This window comes from Gymnoscopelus braueri, assembly GCF_963280865.1.
Source record: "Gymnoscopelus braueri genome assembly, chromosome: 21".
NCBI lineage: Eukaryota > Metazoa > Chordata > Actinopteri > Myctophiformes > Myctophidae > Gymnoscopelus > Gymnoscopelus braueri.
In genome coordinates, this window is record NC_137623.1 from 25,212,065 (window position 1) to 25,232,445 (window position 20,381).

At 42.1% G+C, this 20,381-nt stretch overlaps 1 protein-coding gene across 1 annotated transcript; it reads left to right on the plus strand.

Annotated features, from left to right (window-relative positions):
- The first annotated feature begins 119 nt into the window (after positions 1–119).
- pan3 (poly(A) specific ribonuclease subunit PAN3) lies at positions 120–19,111 on the plus strand. Its single transcript, XM_080417304.1, has 18 exons — positions 120–884; positions 2,032–2,153; positions 2,879–2,951; positions 4,168–4,238; positions 4,667–4,811; positions 5,899–6,110; positions 6,247–6,351; positions 6,808–6,865; positions 7,788–7,949; positions 8,616–8,732; positions 9,369–9,470; positions 10,727–10,892; positions 11,207–11,294; positions 11,535–11,674; positions 13,253–13,382; positions 14,415–14,479; positions 15,402–15,540; positions 16,472–19,111. The coding sequence occupies exons 1-18, from the start codon at positions 509–511 to the stop codon at positions 16,610–16,612; spliced, it is 2,412 nt and encodes an 803-aa protein (XP_080273430.1). The 5' UTR covers positions 120–508; the 3' UTR covers positions 16,613–19,111.
- The last annotated feature ends 1,270 nt before the right edge of the window (positions 19,112–20,381 follow it).

The following is a 20,381-nucleotide window of genomic DNA, read 5'->3' on the forward strand; positions in this document are numbered from 1 at the left end:
ACGTATGCATTGCAATTTGCAATATTGATACTTTTACTTAAAGTTAAAAAAAATGTGAGTCCTTTTCCCACCACTGAGTATACCCACAATGCAAAGCCATGCTAGCAGGTCTGTAGCAGGGTAGCAGCCTGCTGTTCTCTGCTCTGTACGGATAGAAAACAACAACAGCGTGAGTTCAGATCTCAACACAACAGGCTACATCGTGAGGCCAGCTGCATGGATAGCGACAACAACGACGACCCAGGATTTCACACACATGCAATGCCATTTTTTTTCTCGAAAACTCGCATTCTAGCCTTATAATGTGAGTACTATTAGTGTCGTAGCTATTTTTTTGGACCATCTGAAGTATATATTACGGTAATCTAGTTGGTTTTAGGAAACCTGTTTTCAAGAAGGGGAGACAGCCAGCCAGCTAGCAGCTAGCTCGCTGGCTATCTGCGCCCCTCTCTATGTGTGAGGGTCTTCCGGAGGCAGCAGCGGCAGCAGCAGCAGCAGCAGCGGTGCCATGAACAGTGGACTCCCAGCTTCAGCTAGTCCGCTCGGGGGTGTCGTCGGGATCGGGATACCACCCAACGTCAAGGTGAAGTTCTGCCGATACTACGCCAAGGACAAGACCTGCTTTTATGGGGACGAGTGTCAGTTCTTGCACGAGGATCCGTCCATGGCGAGTCTGTCGGGGATGCACGGGGGCAGCCCCGTGCCGATGTCACTGAGCGGGGCCGGGGGACAGGTGGCGCCGGTCGGGTATCCACTCAGCAGCGGTCCAGCAGTGTCCTGTAGCGGGGGTGGAGGACCCGCGGGAGTCCCCAGTGTCTCCAAGAAGAACGATCAGTCCCTGCAGGGGCCTGCAGGCACGCCTCTAGAGGGACAGTTGTTGACCAGTGAGTATATATATATATATATATATATATGCACAGTCTGTCTTGTTCAAGAAGTGCACCAGGACAAGGCCCCAAACACTGTACGCTCTGCACTCTACTTTTGTGGCCCTGTGGTGTGGGCTTTGTTAAAATCGAGGTCGAGGATTCGAGTGAGGCCTCGGTCTCCTTTCTTTTCCTCCGCGAAAGCAACGTGTGATGCATTTACTCGGCGTTGTGTGTAAGAATGTGTGTTCGAATGGGGACATTTCTGCTTATTATGGGGGACTGGCTCTTGCATCTAAAGTTATGGTTTATTAGCAACATTCATAGTTGGTGGGCTAGAATGACGATGCCAAGGAGCCGTCAGTGATGTCACCGTCATGCGGAAGTGTTTCTGACGCGGCGCCTTTGAACCGCTGATCCACGCCGTCTGGCGACTGGTTGTGACGTCACTGACATATCCTTAATGTTTAGGTGTTAATATGTTAGCTGTTTTTGCACTAGCCTAACACGAAGAAGGCCCGCAGTGTTTGACAGCTGTGACTGAGGGGGTGAGTGGGCAGAAATTGACCAGCTCCTATTATAGCTAGCTTATAACCAGCTATGGTAGGTGGTTGCTTAAGTTGTTAGCCGCTTGCTTTTGGTTTTCGTAGAGAATGTAGTTGGTTTTAGTTGGAGGAAAAATGTGACCGAGACGAGCTGCAACGTTAATTTGTCTGGAGTGTTGGCTAACCTCAGCTAGCGGCTAAGCTAGTCATGCACAGGGCATTGTTGTTGCTTTGCCTCTACCCGTTTCAATGTAAACATGTGGATATAACATCAACCTAACAACAAGCAGCCACAAACAGTAAACATAGCCTAGTGTGAGCGGGAATATAAAAATTAGACTTAAATCAATATATATAGACTCGTGTTTTGGATATCGTGCCTTTAGTGCAGTTGTACCATATGCCTAGTAGTAGTAGCATGCTTTTGCAGCAGAACTGTTTACTCCCTTCCCAATAAGCTCTGTGATTGGCCAGGCAGAAACTCCGTATAGTTTTGGCGTCAGCATTACTATGTTGTTGTTTGTTTTGGAGTGGTTTATTGCATGCCAATCATGTTATTCATTCTGGATGTAGGTAGTTGTAGTAGTAGTAGTTTAAACTTTGCTTCCTCTCATCCACAGTCCCAGGGATGGAGGGCGGAACCTTAAATGATGCCAACTTGACCAACTCATACTTCAGCAGCAGCTTTATTGGGGTCAATGGGTTTGGAAGCCCCGCAGAGTCTAAATACTCAATGATGCAGGTACACTAAACACGTTTTTTGAAGTCACATAAAGGGCCATATCTTGCGTGCCGCCTTGACCTTTATGCCTAAACTTTTTAGGCTTTTTTTTTTTTTTTTTTTTTACTAATTTGAAAAACATTTTAAAATAGTTCAAATAGCCCATCTACAAGCTTACAACATGTCGATGTAGATCATCTATTCTCACTATTTAAAAATGTTTTTCAAAATAGTAAAAAATGCCCTAAAGCGTAAGAGGTAAAGCAGCACGGAAGATGCCCCCGTCTACACCAGTGATTCTCAACCTTTTTAATTTCAATGACCCACAATTTGATGTGCATTAGGCCACAGATGCCCATTTGATACACATTTTTATTATATCTTTTGGACACCAATCTAAGAACATTTTATATTGTTTGTTAGACATGATTTGGACCAATATGGTCTGTCATTTGGTCCAGAATTCCTTTACTGTCTTTGTACTGTAGGTATAGAGATAACAGTAAAACTCTGAGCAAAATAGCCATTCTTGTATTTTCTCTAGTTCTATTTACGTGTACATGTAATAATGATGAAGAAGATTAACTATCAGTCATTTAGCTGGGGACACCCTCTCAAGGACCCCTGGGGGTCTAGGATCCCAATGTTGAGAACCACTGGTCTACACATCAATTAGTTTTTTACATTTATAAATCATATTTTATTTGTTTATAATCTGTGACTTGTCTCGTTCCTGCCATTTCTAGCGAATGACCACCAGCAGTAGTTCTCCCAGTCTCCTCAATGATGGTGCCAAGAACTTCAGCCACAGCGCTCTTGGTAAGAATCATCCGTTTGAGCAATGGTTCTCAAAGTGGGGTCCCGGAACCCCCAGATGTCCTTGTGGGGCAGGGTTCCAAAAAAAAAAAAAAAAAAAGTCAAAAGCATGGAATTTTATTTGAGTTATGGAAAAAAGAAAAGAAAGCATGAGAAAATATTTATGTTTCCAGACTATTATCTATATTCTGTTTTGTAAATGATAAAATTCAGAATTTCTAAGAACAAATTGATCATACAAGCAGAGTTTTTTCATGGGGTAACACGCAACCAAAATGTTTTCCACTTTGTGTGAGAGCGCAGGCCAGAGTGAGAATGATGTCATTAATGGCAAGGTAATGAAGTATATTGCATATGAACGTCCCTTCTATTACTGTAGTGTAGGGTTTGAAAATATGCAGTTATTTCAATGAATTCACATGACAAACTGAATAACATCGCACTTATCATTGCCTGGGTTTCACAAATGGCAGAAATAATCTACAAGCTGTGAGCTTGTAGATCGTCTGTTTTAGCTATGTGACACTGTCTGTGGTTAATTGATTTGTATAAGCTACTACAGCACCTAGTAACAGTTCATTTTAAAACCATTAATATAGACTCTTAGCCCCCTCTTAGGTGTTGAAGTGTCCCTGAGCAAGACACTTAAACCCAAACTGCTTCCTGGGCAAATATTGCTCTTGATAGTTAGGATGGGTAAATGCAGAGGATAGTCAGGTATGTGCTCAGAATAGGGACACCAGGGTTCATGTGGTAATAAGCATCTAGATTTTTGTACAGGAATGTATGGGAATATGGTCTGAAAAATCTACCGCACATTCTAGAAGTTTGAGTCTGGAAAAAGTATGGAATTTTTAAATGGAAATTGTGTAGGAACCCTGGAGGGGGTTCAAGGGGGTCCCTAGCAAAATTAGTTAATATATATAGCATCAAAATCAGTTTAATCACTTTAGCCCTATATACATCGCATATCTTCAAAAAAGTTGAACAATTTGGTATATATTTTAACATATTCTAACAAATCTTGTAAGGGGGTCCCTGGCACAAAATATTTTCAGTTTGGGTTCTGCTGTTGCGGGCAAATGCATATCAATTTGGGGGTCCTTGACATGAAAAAGTTTGAGAACTGCATTAGAGCTTTTCCATGGAGCAGTCTTCATCCATGGAAGACTGTATGTCCAAAAGAGCTCCACTCCTGACCTCCTGTGTCCTTCTGCAGATCCAGTGAACTCTCCGACATCATCACTGTTCAGTGATTTTGGTGCTCTTAGCATATCACAGAGGAGAAAGGTGAGATAATTTTGTCGCTGTCGGGTGGAAACCTCATATGCCCAGTTGCCCACAACCGTTAGTTGCCAAGAAATGGAAAAAAGAACGTGTTGTCCAATGGATCCAATGTAGTTATTTGTCACAAGCTCTTTTCATTGGTTCAATATTTATATAGTCCACAGAGACTTTAAAAATACTTTAAATAGTGAAAATAGCTGACACATTGCGAGCTTGTAAATCGGCAATTTTTGCTCCTTATGTATGACAACAACAAAGTACATCATTCTTTTTCGAAAAAAAAGTTTCAATATGGAGATGTAAGGTTTCTGCTCGACAGCAACGATTTGCGGCTTTTGTCTATTATTATTACTATTATTATTATTATTGAAATGATCTTGTGAGGGAGTTGAATGAAACGTAATTCTTGATTCCAACCTGTGTGTCACCAGACTCCAAACCCAGCAGCCAGTGAGTTTATCCCTAAAGGAGCTCCACGCATGGCCACCATGGCCCAGCCCAGTGTCCCGGCCTTCCCCTCACCTATCTTCCCCCATCCTGGTCTCAGCAGCTCTACAGCTGCTGGCCTGGCCCCAGGTGAGGCTTTTGGATCAGTGCCATCTCATCTGGGAATACACCCTATTGTTTGTATTATTTTCCACCACTATCACATATTTTTATCTCTTAAGCCTAATTCAGACTAACGATTTGCAATGAGCCAAGTTTAAAAAAAATAATCCCTAAACTGTGGTTTGCAACAGCAGTTGCTCTTGTCATGTCACGTTAACCTACTTCCTTGATGCGTAAACTCCAGCACAACCTTTAGTCCTATAGCTATTTAGCTATATATTGTGTATATTCACATTTATTCAAATGATATTGTAGACAACCAACTAGTAATCCTAGCACAGTCCGTCTCTAGGCTATGAGATATAAACAGCAGATGGACCTGTCGCCCCTGGGTATAGGAACAAAAACCATAATGTGTGTGAAACATCTGACAGTTTTTCTTGATAAGATATCAATGTGTTTTGGCTTGATGTATTGTTTTCCTAAACACTAAATGGATTAAATGTGTTGTGATTCCATTTGGGACCTCTTTGTCTAATTTTGGAAATGCATCCCCACAGGATATGGGAATGTAACAGTTACAAGAGCAACAAATATACAAAACAATCACAATCTGGTATGATACCTTATGAAACCGGCATCAATCAACCGGCGATGGAATTGCATTTTTCTCTGAAACTTTCTAACACGGTTCTACTCGTCACAAATCTTTGGTCTGAACTAAGCTTTAGAAGTTCACCAGATTATACTGTAATAATCTAGCGATCTCAGAAATATTGTCCGCTCTTGAAACAACAGCAGAGCTCATTGATTGGTCAATCACTTTCATGAGAGTGTTATGTTTTTCTTTTTCTATGGTGGTGCCCAGTGTATGCTGTATCTTCTATGTTATTATTTTGTTCTCTTTTTTGATTTATTGGACAGGATGTCGTAGAGAGACATGGAAGAGCAGATAGATGCGTATTGGCGAGACATGATAAGAGCCAGAATCAAACTCAGGTCCTCGTGACTCGCCAGGAGTATGTGGTCGGTGCTCTAACTGGCCACACCACCAGGCAGACCCATGTTGCATTCTGGGTTTCCGAATAATATTTATTTTTCACCCCAACTTTAGGAATGTCTCTCTCTGCTGGCTCTTCTCCTCTCCATTCTCCCAAAATCACACCCCACACCTCACCTGCCCCTCGCCGACGCAGCCACACTCCCAACCCTGCCAACTACATGGTGCCCACCACTTCAGCTGAAGCCCACATGATCCAGAAGGAGACTGTGGGTGGGACCACCTACTTCTACACCGACAACACCCCTGCACCCATGGCCGGGATGGTACGTGCTGTTCGAAATGTACTGTGGTACTTTCCCCGAAAACACAGAGCATCTGGTTGAAAACCATCAAGTCATGAACAGAAAGCATTTGATTTACTCATAAATAGGAAGTTGTCTTCTGCTGTTTTCATCACAGGTGTTTCCTACCTACCACATCTATCCCCCTACCGCGCCTCATGTGGCCTACATGCAGCCGAAAGCCAATGCCCCATCCTTCTTCATGGCTGATGAACTCCGACAGGTATCACTCACTACTACCTCCTCTTTGCTTTTCATCTTTTGCCCTTGTATTTCTTTCTTTCTATCTGACATATGATGTAGGCTTGCACAATTTCAAATTTATCTATTTGTGGAGCGTGGCAATTCAAATGTCTTATTTGGTCAGATGTTGCACCTTTCCCATGTCTCCTCACCAATAACCAGAGCATTGCACAACCCATCTCCCCAGCCATCAGCCTAACAGAGGCACAGTAGAATCACAGAGGCCATTACGTACCATTTCATATATGGTACCGATAAGCACAATGAGCAACAAAGACATTAAGAATATGGTCAAATGAAATCATCCTTTACGACCAAAAATCATCATTACCAATAATTGTGATTACAATATTAAGTAATGTAATCAGGATTATAATTAAAATAATTATCGTGCAGCCCTAATCTGATGTCATATCCTCTGGCTTTCCCCCTCCAGGAGCTGGTAAACCGACATCTGATGACAATGGCCCAGTTTGACCAATCAGAGAACCAAGGTAAAATATTTCGACTTTCGCTGTGATCAGATCATTGTTACATGTTGTTGCTGTCGGGCAGAAATATTGTATCTCCATATTTCAACTTTACAATACAGTATGATGTATAAGGGATTGCATGATGCATACAAGCACATGGTGGGGGTGTGACGTTGTTGAGAGTTTTGTATGTGAAACACACACCTGGGCTTGCAACCCTGCCCACAAAACACCTTGTTCTATATGTTTACTGGTATATATTCCTGAGATGTGACTGATTATGTAATTTTGACAGTGGCAGTGATCTTGACGTATGACCTTTTCGACCCAAAAGTAAAACTCTATTCTGGGCAGCTTACTGATCATTCCCAGTTTCACTTCTGTTCTTGAGTTGTTGTTTTTCATGCATGTGGGCAAGGTTATAAAATGGATCATTTTCATCAATATACAACAGATTTTTTGACCAGGGGTCCTGCACAACATTATATTAACTTGTTTAAGAGGTTTGAAATGTGTTTCCCTCGACTGATACTCACTCACTGGTATGTTGTGAGGTTGGTTTCTTACTTCCGACAGTTGACATGTGTTGTGACTGTGAGGTGCTTGTGGTCTTTGTGGGTCTTCCTTCCAGTCTGAAGGGACACACACATCCTGAATCTTGTTTTGATCAGTCCATGATAGTTCATGTGGAGGTTTGGTGGTGTGTTTCAGGCACACACACACAGATGGACTGTCAAGGTTAGGTTGTCAGCACTGTCAAAACAAAACAAGGCTTGGACATGCCTATTTTGGTTATTAGTGAGCTATACAGCATGGGTCACAGGAGAAACCTAGTTACAGGCTTTTTATATTGTGCATGCGTTTGTGGATTTGCTTGTCTATTCTGAGCTTGTGTGTGCACGCGTGCTTGCATTTGCCTTCTAACGGCCAGTGTGTTTGGCAGGTGTTCCGACTGAGGTGGACAGCTACCACAGCCTGTTCCCCCTGGAGGCCGTCCAGGCGCCCAACCGCATGCAGAAGACCAGCAATTTCAGCTACATCACTTCCTGTTACAAGGCGGTCAACAGCAAGGATGACCTACCTTACTGCCTGAGGAGGATACATGGTGAGATGTGATGGTGTGATGTGGGCCATGTTGAAAAGGCATATCCCTGCCCAGAGGTGGTGTGGGGAACGGGACCTGTCTCTGCAACATCCTGTTGATGTTTCCCTTCCGATGCAGTGTCCCTTCCGATCGCACAAAACCCCTACACAGTAATTTGTGTAAATGTTAAATTATGTCCATGTTTATGCAGAGATTGTACAATTGAAACCAAAATGGACCCGTAAGCATCCATTTGATTCCATTTGTGCGCTATTTGTACACACTTAAATTAGGCTAATACTAAGGATTTCACTGTGTTGTTAGTCAACTTTAATCCTTCTTGCTGTGTAAGTAAATACAAAGTCGGCTGCCTGCTCTCTAAATGATTATAATTATGTCCATGCATCCTTTCTTTATTAGTAATGTGCATCACTGAATATGGTTTGTTCTCTTTCTTTTAGATTTAGTTTTGGCAATTGTATGCGTTATTTCAGACAGAAGAGTGTAGAGAGATAGGAACCCAAGGGCAGGGAGAGAAAGAGCGAGAGAGAGGACAGACATGCAAGACAAGACGGGGGTTGGATTCAAACCCGGGTCGTCAGGCTCACAAGGAGCATATCGTCTGTGCACCCACTGGCTGAGCCACCCTTTTTTTGTTTTTGTTTTGATATGCCTCTGTGTGTCCAGGGTTCCGTCTGGTGAACACCAAGTGCATGATGCTGGTGGACATGTGGAAGAAGATTCAGCACTCCAACTCCGTCACACTGAGGGAGGTCTTTACCACCAAGGCCTTTGGAGATCATTGTGAGTGTGTGCGCTGTATATCTGTGACTTTGCCGTAATTGCGGTTGTGCTTTTTTCTTTCTCTAGATATCATCCGTTAGTTATGTTGGAACCTGTGTGTATCAGGGCTTTAAAAAAGATCATTGTGATATGAATTGCCACAATAAATATATTGATTGACCTGTAATATTAAAACAGCTGAGACACATAAAGCCTGAAAGTTGAGATGGTAAAGTAATAGGCCTTTTCTTTATTTATTTATTTTACAAAAATGACAGGCGTGCACGCACAGTATGTCAGTCGGTTTTCTTTATTATTGTTTACCAATAACATGCACCAGATGCAGTTCTTTTAACGTTGTCCGGCTTCTTTAAAACATGGAGCACAAATTCTATCCTGTATTCAAATATTAAAAATAAATGAACATTTGAATTTAAAAAGCTGAATAATAGTTTAAATGCAAATTCTCGCACTGGGCCCCAGTAATCAGTGTTGGGCAAGTTACTCAGGAAGAGTGATAAGATGCTAGTTACTTATTACTAATATTACATTAATTATTACTTTGTATCAATATTAATAAGTTATATTACTTTTCTGGATTCTTTGCATGGTTTGCAAACTGACAAACAATGGCTTGGTTGTGTTTTTTCCCCCCAGCGTTGGTGTTCTCCTATGACTTCCATGCGGGTGCAGAGACCATGTTCAGCAGACACTTCAACGACCCCACAGCAGACTCCTACTTCACCAAGAGGAAGTGGGGTCAGTTGGGCTTCTCATTCTCTTGGTCTCTCCATCTCTGCTTATCTGTCTCTCAATCTCATATCTCTCAAACCATCTTCTCACATACACTTGCACATTCACACCCTTATAGATCACCGCCCTCTCATCATCTGCTACAGTTCACACTTCTTTATTTTGTGAGTGTGAGAACTGACCGCTTATTAATCTGCCTACGTGCAGAAGATGTACTGTGCGGAGTGGTTAAATGTGTGATTGTTCTTGTTGTCAGCCTTGAGCATATGGGTCTGTTTTTGCCACTTGATGCACACTCAACTTTTAAAGTTCAAACATTTTATAATGTAGAAGCCTGACAAAGCTTGTTTCTCAAAATACCACGTCACTGCATTAGAGGTACTGTAATCCTCTTTAATGGGAGCTATTTGGTGGGCGAAATCGATCTAATCTATATTATTTAACATGGCCATTGCAGCAAATACATCTTTTCACCCAAGATGTTAAATGTATGCGTATCTGCTAGCAGATTCATTTTTATTGTATGTGTGTGTTTGTGTTTTGTGGAGTCTGCATGTCGCTCTGGTCTGGCAGTTGGCTTTTGTTACTATGTCGAAGAGGGAGCAAGCGAGACTAGAGCAGTTGAGAGGAAATTGTGGCTGAAAGTGATCCTGTGACAGGTGGTGTACACTGTACAGCCTACCTGCCAGGAACACGGTCAGAGGAAGCAAAACCTTTCAGACCTGCTCTGGCCTTTTCACAATGAACGGCTAGAAACTCTTGTCTCGGAGAAAGCAGTAGTGTAAAACCACAGCATAGGAATTGTAGCATATTTTTATCCTTTGCCTCTTTGGGCTCTGTGATGCCTTCTAAAAATACCCAAACAACACCAACTCAGCCAGAAAAAGAATAAAAACTAAAATCGTCTTTGTGTTGTATTGCTTTTTTGTTAACGTTTTTAGTGGGAACTAGTGGCCTTTATTCTGCAGTACACGTTCTGTGTTGCCAATACAAGTCCTCCAAATCAACTCAGCTGCAGTATGACTGATTTATTTGCAGTGAAATGCACATGGTTAAGAGGGGCGTAATGTCTAGGTTTTCTACTAAGTAAAACTATTATTATTATACCATGTGTGTTGTCTTTTTAAATTAGCTATGGTGGTGGTTCTTGCACACGATAGCATGTAATGTCACCATGATAATGACCGAAAGTCCATTCCTGCCATCTAAAATTAAAACTCAATTGATCTGATGTGTTGTGCGTGTGTACCTGTGTACTGTAGGACAACATGAGCCTCCGCCACCTCGGCAACACGCAGGTTTGCTCCCAGAATCTCTGATATGGGCCTACATTGTCCAGCTGAGCTCAGCCTTGCGCACCATTCACACTGCTGGCCTGGCCTGCCGAGTCATGGACCCCAGCAAGATTGTCATCACTGGCAAGACCAGGTACACCGCATGTACAGTATATACTTATGTAAACACCCACACACACGCGCACACGCATACTTGAGCAGGGTATTATTTATAAACATATGTGGTTTTTCTGAAAAGCAGCATGGGTTTCTGTAAGTTGCACGCAAGGCACTGGTGTTTACAGCGTTCATGGTAAATAAACTGAAAGCAGAAGCAAGTTCATTACAGGCTTGAGGCTTCCTGCATTTTTTACATTTTTGAAGCTTCATATGTGTAGAAGTTAAAACCATGCATCCACAAGCAAGAGATATGTGCATGCACACACTGACTGATTACTCTCTCTGCAGGTTACGAGTGAACTGTGTCGGAGTCTTTGATGTCTTAACGTTTGACAGCAGTCAGACTAATCACCTTGCCCTTATGCCACAGTACCAGGTACTTTATGTAGTTTTCACATGGCTGGTTGTGTAGAACTGTGCAAGTACCGAAAACAAGAGTGAGCCATGTTATATCTGTTTTCATGTGTGGCTACTGATGTTTGCAATCATGGCTTGCTCAAAAATATCGATTTATGAGTCTAATCATTTGCATCACAAGAAAGTAAGCATGGTGGTAGACCAGGCTTTCTTACCACTTTGCGTTGTGTGTGTGTGTGTGTGTGTGTGTGTTGTGCAGCAAGCAGACCTAATCTCCCTGGGCAAGGTGGTGCTGGCATTGGCATGCAACTCCCTTGCTGGCATTCAAAGGGAGAATCTGCAGAAGGCCATGGAGCTCGTGTCAATCAACTACTCGTCAGACCTCAAGAACCTCATCTTGTAAGAACAGTATGCCCCATGTCTTGGCACGCAATGCAATCTGTTAAAATGCATGCTCCAGTCAAATTACTGGTCATCCTCTGCTTACTATTTTAACTTAACAGTTAAGCTTAACGGTTTTAACACACTTGGCTACATGTTACCAAGTTCTTTCACTGTTTATCTATGGATGTAGCATTTTAGACTTAAGACTTATTTAGACTCCTCAGATCATGTGTGCCTAATTGGTGAAGTTGGTAATGTTGATCGGGTGATATGATTTTTGGCTTTTTAATTGTTTTGTAAGATAGGCCCCTCCCGCAAACTTTGGAGGTCAATTACATCATATAGACAATTATTGGTATGTAATATAAAAGAAAATGTGTGATACATGTTTATCACACCAGAGATAATATGTAGGCTGATGTTTGACACTGACCGGTCCAGCAGTTTTCTAGATTAGCTCTGGAATCACGCACAGACAGATTGACAGATATGAAAACATGCATGAAAAATAAGCTCCGTCCCTGACCTTAAGCCTGGCGGAGATGTTGGGTGAACAGCGAAAGCTAATTTATCTCCCCAATTATGGTTATAATCTTTAAGCTGGGGGGGGGTCCTGGTGGCTCAGCCAGTTGGTGAACTGACCATGTGCTCCTTGTGAGTCGCAAGGACCCAAGTCAGGGGAAAAAAAGATGGTACGGATAAACTAGTTCAAGCTAGAATACCTATGCTAATTCCATATGCTCACAGACAAATGTTCAACCTCTCTTATAAAGAAAACTTACAGGTACAGTACGTTTTCCAGTACATTTGTTTCATATTTTCACTTTCCATGTTTCTAGTTCATTTCCGTTCTTTTCACACAGGAAATGAAGGATAGAAACATGGATAAAAAAAAAAGAAGTCAGAAATCATATAGTGCAAGTGACAAAATTAATTTCCCTCCTGTTAACACATTGAATGCCAAGAACGCATAGATGCGTTCTTTGCGTTCTTTTGAATCCATCACTTGTGTGCCAAGAACGCATAGATGCGTTTTTTCAAAAAATAATTTTTTTTTAAAAATTTGACCCAAAGACCAAGGAGATATGATTTTTTGAAGATTTAAACTCCCATCCACTTCCTTGTTAACTTAAAACTTAAACATTCTGTATCGGCTCCTGAGTACTTTTTTTTTCTCAATGAAAAATCTCTGGCACAAAACAGCTAAAAAATCTGAAATAACTCTGGCATTCAATGTGTTAAAAGATGCAATCCCTGGCTCGCTGAATCAAGATGGCAGAGATAAATTAACAACAGGCCTACTCAGATTATGGTGGATGCATGCCCAGACAACCCTCCAATTATCTGACTAATACTGCTTTAGAACTGCAGCGTGAATACTCCCTACTAAGTGTATAATGAAATGAATATAATTAGTGGAAAGTCGCCACAGTCCATTTTTAAACTAAGTATTCTAATCACATTTGAGAGTTTAAGTGCCAGTGTTCTGTTATGTCAAATTTACTGGCGAGGTTTAAGCTGGAGGCCATGTGAGAACATAACAGTTGATAAACACACGCGTACACACAGACCTTATCATTATCGTGTGTGCAGGTACCTGCTGACTGAGCAGTCTCGGCTGCGCAGCGTCAATGACATAATGCCTATGATCGGAGCCAGGTTCTACACACAACTGGACGCATCGCAGATGAGGAACGATGTCATTGAAGAGGACCTGGCCAAGGTATACAAATGCATATCCCACGCACAAACAATAACATGGATGCACACACAAAAGGGGGATGTTGCGATGCATGCAATTCTCATGTGTTGGGTGTAACGTTCGCTCTGCAAAATTGTGAAAAATGGGAAGAAATTAATTATGGGTATAGCTGTGGGTGTGAGCACACAGGATGTTGTGCTGTGTACTTAGGCCACTGCTGACACCACTATCTCTATTTCTGTTTTTAGAGCTTAAATGTGTGAAAACACGGCTCCTCTGTTAGTGTATCTTCTTGTTCACATCCCTCTTTGACTCATCCGCAACCCACCAGCATGTGCAACTCAAACACATGAAGCTGAATTCAATTGGCACACATACTCCTTGACGGTACCAAGACTTCATCGCCCTTCTTTACCAAGAATGAAACGACTAACGAAATACATAATGACAAAATTGCAGTTATACGATGAAGGGTTATAAGCTAAATAAGCAACTGATCCAGACCTCAAGTCTCAAGAGTCATCGGCCCAAATAATGTCTGTGGTCTGCGGCTATCTTTGCTAGTGAGCAGAGTGGTGATGTTTCCTGTTTAGCTGACTTTTTCTTCTCATTCTGGGTGCATGCCCACAGAATATCTGCACTGTTTGTGCCTATTAATCATGATGGGTTTTCATTTAATTATGTCTGAATGACAAAAAAATGATGATCTGGGCTTCTGTGACATTATGTTTTTTGCATCAACTCCTTCCCAACTGGTATTTAGGTGTGTAGAGAGCAAGGGGGCATGTATTCTGTATGTACTGTTACATGACTGCATCTCATTCATTTCTAGACCTACAGCAAATTCAATCATACTTTCTATCAAAGATGATCCCAACCTAAACGGATGAAAAGCTTTCAAGCTATTTATTTAGCACCAACCTAAAGTAACATTCCTCTTAAATCATTTATAAATTATGTTGGGAAGAGAATATAGAATTTGGACAAGCATCATTCAAGCTCAGACTATAAGAGGGATGCACAAATATGTAATGAAATTATGTCTATTTGCAGGAAGTGCAAAATGGCCGTCTCTTCCGCCTTTTGGCCAAACTGGGCACCATCAACGAGAGGCCAGAGTAAGTTGTACTTAACTAAAGATTTGGTTTGTCCCGATAAAGTTTCTTTGCTCGAGTTCTGAGTAATCAATATCCAGGGTTTTTAAAAAGTCTAAACGGGTATTAAATCAATTTAACCAACATTAAGCCTTAAAAAGTATTGAAAATTGTCAAATGTGAATTTCTGCACAGCTTGTTTATCACATTTCCCTGAATGTTTGCAGCTTTGCCTTGCCATTGCTATGACTTATACAGATTGCAGATTACATTTAACAATGGCTCATTTTGATGTTCAAAAGTTTCCACTCACAGTTGTATTAAGAAGGGTTTTGAAAAGTCACGTTTCAACACATCGTGAGCGTGCCGTGTAGATCAGCTACTTTCGTGGTAGGACACCAGCACACGGCTAAGTATAAATCAGGTGTAATGCTGGAAAAGGTGATTTTGGCTGGAATTAAAATATCTCCACATTGCAGACACTTTAATGTCATAATCATAAATGCATGTTTCTGCCTCGCAGCCTCAAGTTGTGGACAATGTCCGTTTGTGGCCCCTACAAGACAGCTTAACCCATTGATACCTGCAACGCATCTGTGTCACTTTAGATGTCTTTGGCTATTCAAAAATAGCAGATATACAAGCTCATAGCGCGGCACCGAGTGCCGCGCTACGAGCTTGTAGATTCTATTTTTGAAAAATCTTGAATTTATTTTTTTTAGATTTTTTTTTTTTTCAAAAAACTGTTAGGATTTAGATTTTTTTTAAAGAATCGCCTCAGGTCTTAATTGGTTAAGAACTGGGCTTCTACCATACCAATCAAATATGTCATGATCAGCTCGGAAACTAATCATTCAGATCGGATAGGGACATGCCTTCTAAAAAGAGATTCTACTACATGTGTACCGTGAGAGTAATTCACCAACTGTGTCTGTGTTTGGTGTAGATTTCAGAAGGACCCGACGTGGTCGGAGACAGGCGACCGATACCTGTTGAAGCTGTTCCGGGACCACATCTTCCACCAAGTGACTGAAGCTGGGACCCCCTGGATTGACCTCAGCCATATCGTCTCCTGCCTCAACAAAGTCAGTCACGCAAACACACACACACACACACACACACACATGTTCTTTTCACTTGCATTCTTCAATTCTGTCTCTGTTTGTCTCTGATGCCTGATCTATACTTTGTGTCAACAAGCTCACAACGTGTCACTCCACGACTCATGAGTTTGTAGATCTGCTATTTTCAGTGCGTGACACTCGCACGCGACTAAAGTATAAATCAGGACTTAGTTTGCCTAACCCTCAACCACTTCCACATTAGGCATGCTCATTTTCGGTTATGGTCATAGATCAATTCGTTATGTGATTTCATCAAATATGTCCATTTCGATCTGTCATTTTTGCAACGGCCTATTCTCGCAACATCTGCTTTATAGTGCACACACATGCACTGGCCATAACATACATGCAGCGTAGAATATGTTTGTATATGATCCCTTGCACATACTGTACATTCATACCAGCTCATGACGTTTGCATTAAGATTATGTATCAAATCTCTGTTAGAAGTGTACAATGGAGCACCGAAGTCTGACGTAATTTACGCATGCTACCTGGGTCACATTTCCCCCCCCCCCCATTCTGAATTCCCATAGACGTGTTTAATATCGCATCATATAAGAACTGCTCAGAGAAATAGCTTCCGTGACCCAGGGGATAAACAAGTGACGTCAGGACGTCGGCACTCTATATACTATCTATCCACAAGACTTGCAGGGTTTTCTGCAAGTTAAAATGTATCCCATGTATTTGATTTCGCTATCTCTAGAGCTTGTAGATCCAGAGCTTCTAGAATCCTAACAGTACTGTCCCACCCTAACACACCGTCCCACCCTAACATGCTTCCTCCTTTCTGTCACAGCTTCTTTTGGTTGTTTCTAGCCATTACAGATGTTTTTATTAATGTACAAATCTCCCATTGTTTGTGTGTGTGTTGTGTGCACATGGTCAGCTGGACGCGGGCGTGCCTGAGAAAATCAACTTGGTGTCGCGGGACGAGAAGAGTGTCCTGGTGGTGACTTACTCGGACCTGAAGCGTTGCTTCGACAGTACCTTCCAGGAGCTGCAGTCTGCTGCTAACGGCCCTCTGTAGCGCCCCTCCCACCCATACCCTCACCCCCACCCTCTTCGGGCCCAGCGGTGGGACTGCTCGGACCCGGAGCACACTATTGCACTACAGCGGAGGACCAGGCTCAAAGAGATGACATCATCAGCGTGACACGGGCAAAGAGGGGCAGGGCTTGTTGAACCTCAGTCACATACACTGGCCCTGTCCACCAGGATGGCTTTTCTAAATTGTATTTTTTTAGTTTTCTTAAAATCCCGCAGCTGCAAATTTGAAAAGAAGAAAAAAACAAACAAAACAAAAAACACGGAAGCTGTGACAAACGAGGATGATGACATTTTTTTAGATTTGGGGAACAAAACATGAGATACAAACCATGTGGTTTTGAACTTTTTCCTGCTTTTACTGTTTATTTCTACATTTGGGGGTAATTTTTTTCTGAGGAGGATGCACTAAGATTTTAATTCTTTTGTTTCTTTTTTTTATTTTTATGAATTTGTGTGAGTGGCCTACAGGGTGTACAGAGGGAGCTAAAGTCACACACAAACACACACACATGGACATAAAAGCGATGGCAGACTAAGAATTAAGACAAAAAGAAAATCCAGCTTTCTATTGCATCTCTCGTCCTGCTGGAGACCACATCCCTTCATACCGACGCACTAAGATGGGACACACCACTCCAGGCTTTCATAGAGGGGAGGGATATAACCCATTTCTGAAATGGCCTTGGTTGTCGGTCCCACCCCTCCCTCAGAAAGGACAAACCACTTGGGTGATGGCTCTCATGGATTCAGGCGGTCAAGGGTTGTGGAGCATTAGGCCAAATGTGTATGGGTAAGGGTGGAGGTTCACCAGGGATTTGGGATGGGACATTTAAACCGTGTGGTTTCTGTTGGCACTGAAGAAGGGGTGTCTTCTCCGTTTTCCCGACACTGTGTACCAAGTCTTTGTTACATATGCAGAGTCACGCAGCAACCACAGTTATTGGTTTCATGGACACTGTTGTGGAAATTGTAACAAACTGTTGGGGATGGGTAATGTCAGTCCAGCACTAGGGTGTAGCCCATGGATTGGGCTCCTCTTGAGGTGGAGCCACAGCTGCCTCTTTGTGGAATGTCCTTATTTTGTTCTCCTGTCTCCCCATCTTTCTCTCTACTCTCTCTCTCCCCCCCCATCCCAAGCTTCCCTTCCACTCAAGGGGTCCGGGCCCCTCTACATTTGAGAATAAGTTATGCTTTTTGTGATGAATTTCTTGCTGGTTTTCCTCTTTTTGCTCAACTGTTGTGCAGGGATGCATGATGGGATGTGGGAGTGCAATTTGTTTTGCCTCGATACAACTTTATTCTGTGGACCAATCTCAGCAGGGGTTGGGGTGGTTTGGGGAAAGGGGAGGGGGGATAGTGGGCAGAAATAGGAACAGAGCGACAATGATTTGTTTTATTTGACTTTTAAGATCATGAGACACAAAATGTGCTTGAGACGAAGCAGTGACATGACAGAGCTCCTGGAGTTCCCCTTGGTGGTTTCGAGGTCCGGGGGAAAACGGGCTCTGGTCATTGTATTCACTCGGATGGCTTGGATTTCTCTCAGGATGACGGACAGCTGGAGGGGCCCAATGATTGAATGTGTTTGGCCTTCATTGGTTGCCCTCTTTCCAGTCAGATGGATGAGCTACGGTGGAGTGGGCGGGACATCTTCAAATGATGGGGTGATGTTGTAAGGGATGGTGAGTTGCCCTTAAGCACAGTCCCACATTCAGAGTACATTTTACCTTGTGGTCAGGGCAGGTATTTCTTTTCATTAACATCAGCAGCCCAGACCGGGCAGTAAAATGTTGCAGTAGTGCGTTTGAAAGTAAACACACTCCAATACCTGCTGTGCCCAGACAGAAAAGAATACAAGCTATGCCAAATTGCTTTTGTTTATTCCTCCCTATGGGCTCCACTTGTCTTTTTCTGTTTTAGTCATTGGAAGTTGTGGTGTCAGGCCTTTTAACCTATAGGACAAAAACGGTCAAAAGGACGGACTATGTTCTCTCAAATACGTTTGAAAGAGACAATGGGATATATGAACATTTGAGGAACAGGTTTTGCCTACAGTTGGCAATTTTGTTAACCTGCATTAAATGTGCAGGAGAAATCAGTGGTCTGTACTTAAGGGCAACCCGCTAGCAGGGAGCTGCCTAATGTTAGATCATGTACTACATCCTCTGTTTTAGTGAAATGAACAGACAAAAAAACATATTTGGTGAATGTGGTGCTTTAGAATACCCTCAAACACACAGATTTGCAGACGACACACAAACACAAACGCACCTCTACTCAGTCCACACACTATCAGTGCTCATGTCACCATTTTCCACTTCATAACGCACACTCCAGTGACATTAGTGGTTACCTTCTACCCCACGTCCGCGCACACACCTACAATCACCACCTTAGTATGTTTTAAGCCCTTCTTGTGTTCATTGTCTCAAATTTTGCAATATTTGTGTGTACAGCAGTATTTTAATAAAGAATACCAAAAATGAACGATAGGGTTTATTTCTTGGTAATTGTGTATAATACTACCCAAATCCCCACCACCTCTTTTATTGGAACATTTTAGTGTTTTACCCACATACGGACAGCAAAATAATTCCCAGGGAGAGATTTCTGAATTATTTTCACTACATTTTTCTTGCATTTTCCAAAAATTAGCTTGATTAATGCCAATAATTTCAATTGAATATGAGTGGATTTTGTTAAAATGTTAAGTCAATCAGGGCTCTCACTTTTTAAACTTGTTTCTTTTTAAAGGTGGTAACTGATGTTCTTGTTAAAATTTGTGTTAAATAGCTCTATATTCTGATAGTACTCATTGCTATAGAATGTTTGTTAAATCTCTTTGTAGAGTCTCCCTGTCTTTATAGCTCTTAAGTAAACACAAAATGCATTTTCAAGTGAAATTGGAAGTTATGACAAAGAAATTACAAAACAAAATTGGAACTGGAAAACTAAAAAATTAAGCCGATAAATGGGGACTCTCCTGATTGGCTGACACTGGCAACCCACCTTAAAATGTGTTTTCTGTTTATTAAAGAGCCAGGGCCTATTACACGAAAGGAGAATTAAATAAGCCTGGATTTAAGTCAAATCCAGGTTTGACAAAGTCTGGTCTGTACAGCCTGGTTTATTCCGTTCCATGAACGCCAAGCCAGGCTGAAAAGGAGGGACTTTGTCGAGCTAGACCTTGTCAAGCCAGGCTGTGTCGAGCCAGGATGGTAAAGCCAGGCTTCACGTATTCGTATTCCTATCCACCTGTTTCCTAGGCTTTTCACTGTGTTCCACTTCCTGTCTTTTGATCCAATGAAACCGGTCAGATGACTAATGATATCCAATGAAATCCGACAGGAAGTGGAAAACACACAGCCAAGAAACAGGTGAATAAAAGACCATGAAAGTCGATAGCAGAATCCTTGAGCTTGACCAATCATGGAGCCCAAAACCAGAGTGGCGTTCTTCTCTGTGGCTGAACAGCAGCACTGCAGCAGCTCATGGATTCCATGAGCTGATTCATTTTTAACCACTTAGCTTTGGCTATTCAAAAATAGCAGATCTACAAGCTCATAGTGTGACACCGAGTGCCACGCTATGAGCTTGTAGATCTGCTATTTTTGAAAAATCTTGAAAATGTGTGCATATCTTTGAAATATATATACATTTTTAAAGCGAACATTTTTAACTCTCATCTTTGCTTCTGGAGGTCCCTGGCACAAAAAAAAATCAGATGGGGGTCCGCGGCCAAATATATA

Bases quoted from the DNA above. Each gene is read 5' to 3' on its own strand.
- pan3 (XM_080417304.1), top strand. From the start codon at position 509: ATGAACAGTGGACTCCCAGCTTCAGCTAGTCCGCTCGGGGGTGTCGTC. The intron at 2,154-2,878 runs GTACACTAAACA...TGCCATTTCTAG, and splicing joins CTAAATACTCAATGATGCAG to CGAATGACCACCAGCAGTAG. The intron at 6,352-6,807 runs GTATCACTCACT...TTCCCCCTCCAG, and splicing joins TGGCTGATGAACTCCGACAG to GAGCTGGTAAACCGACATCT.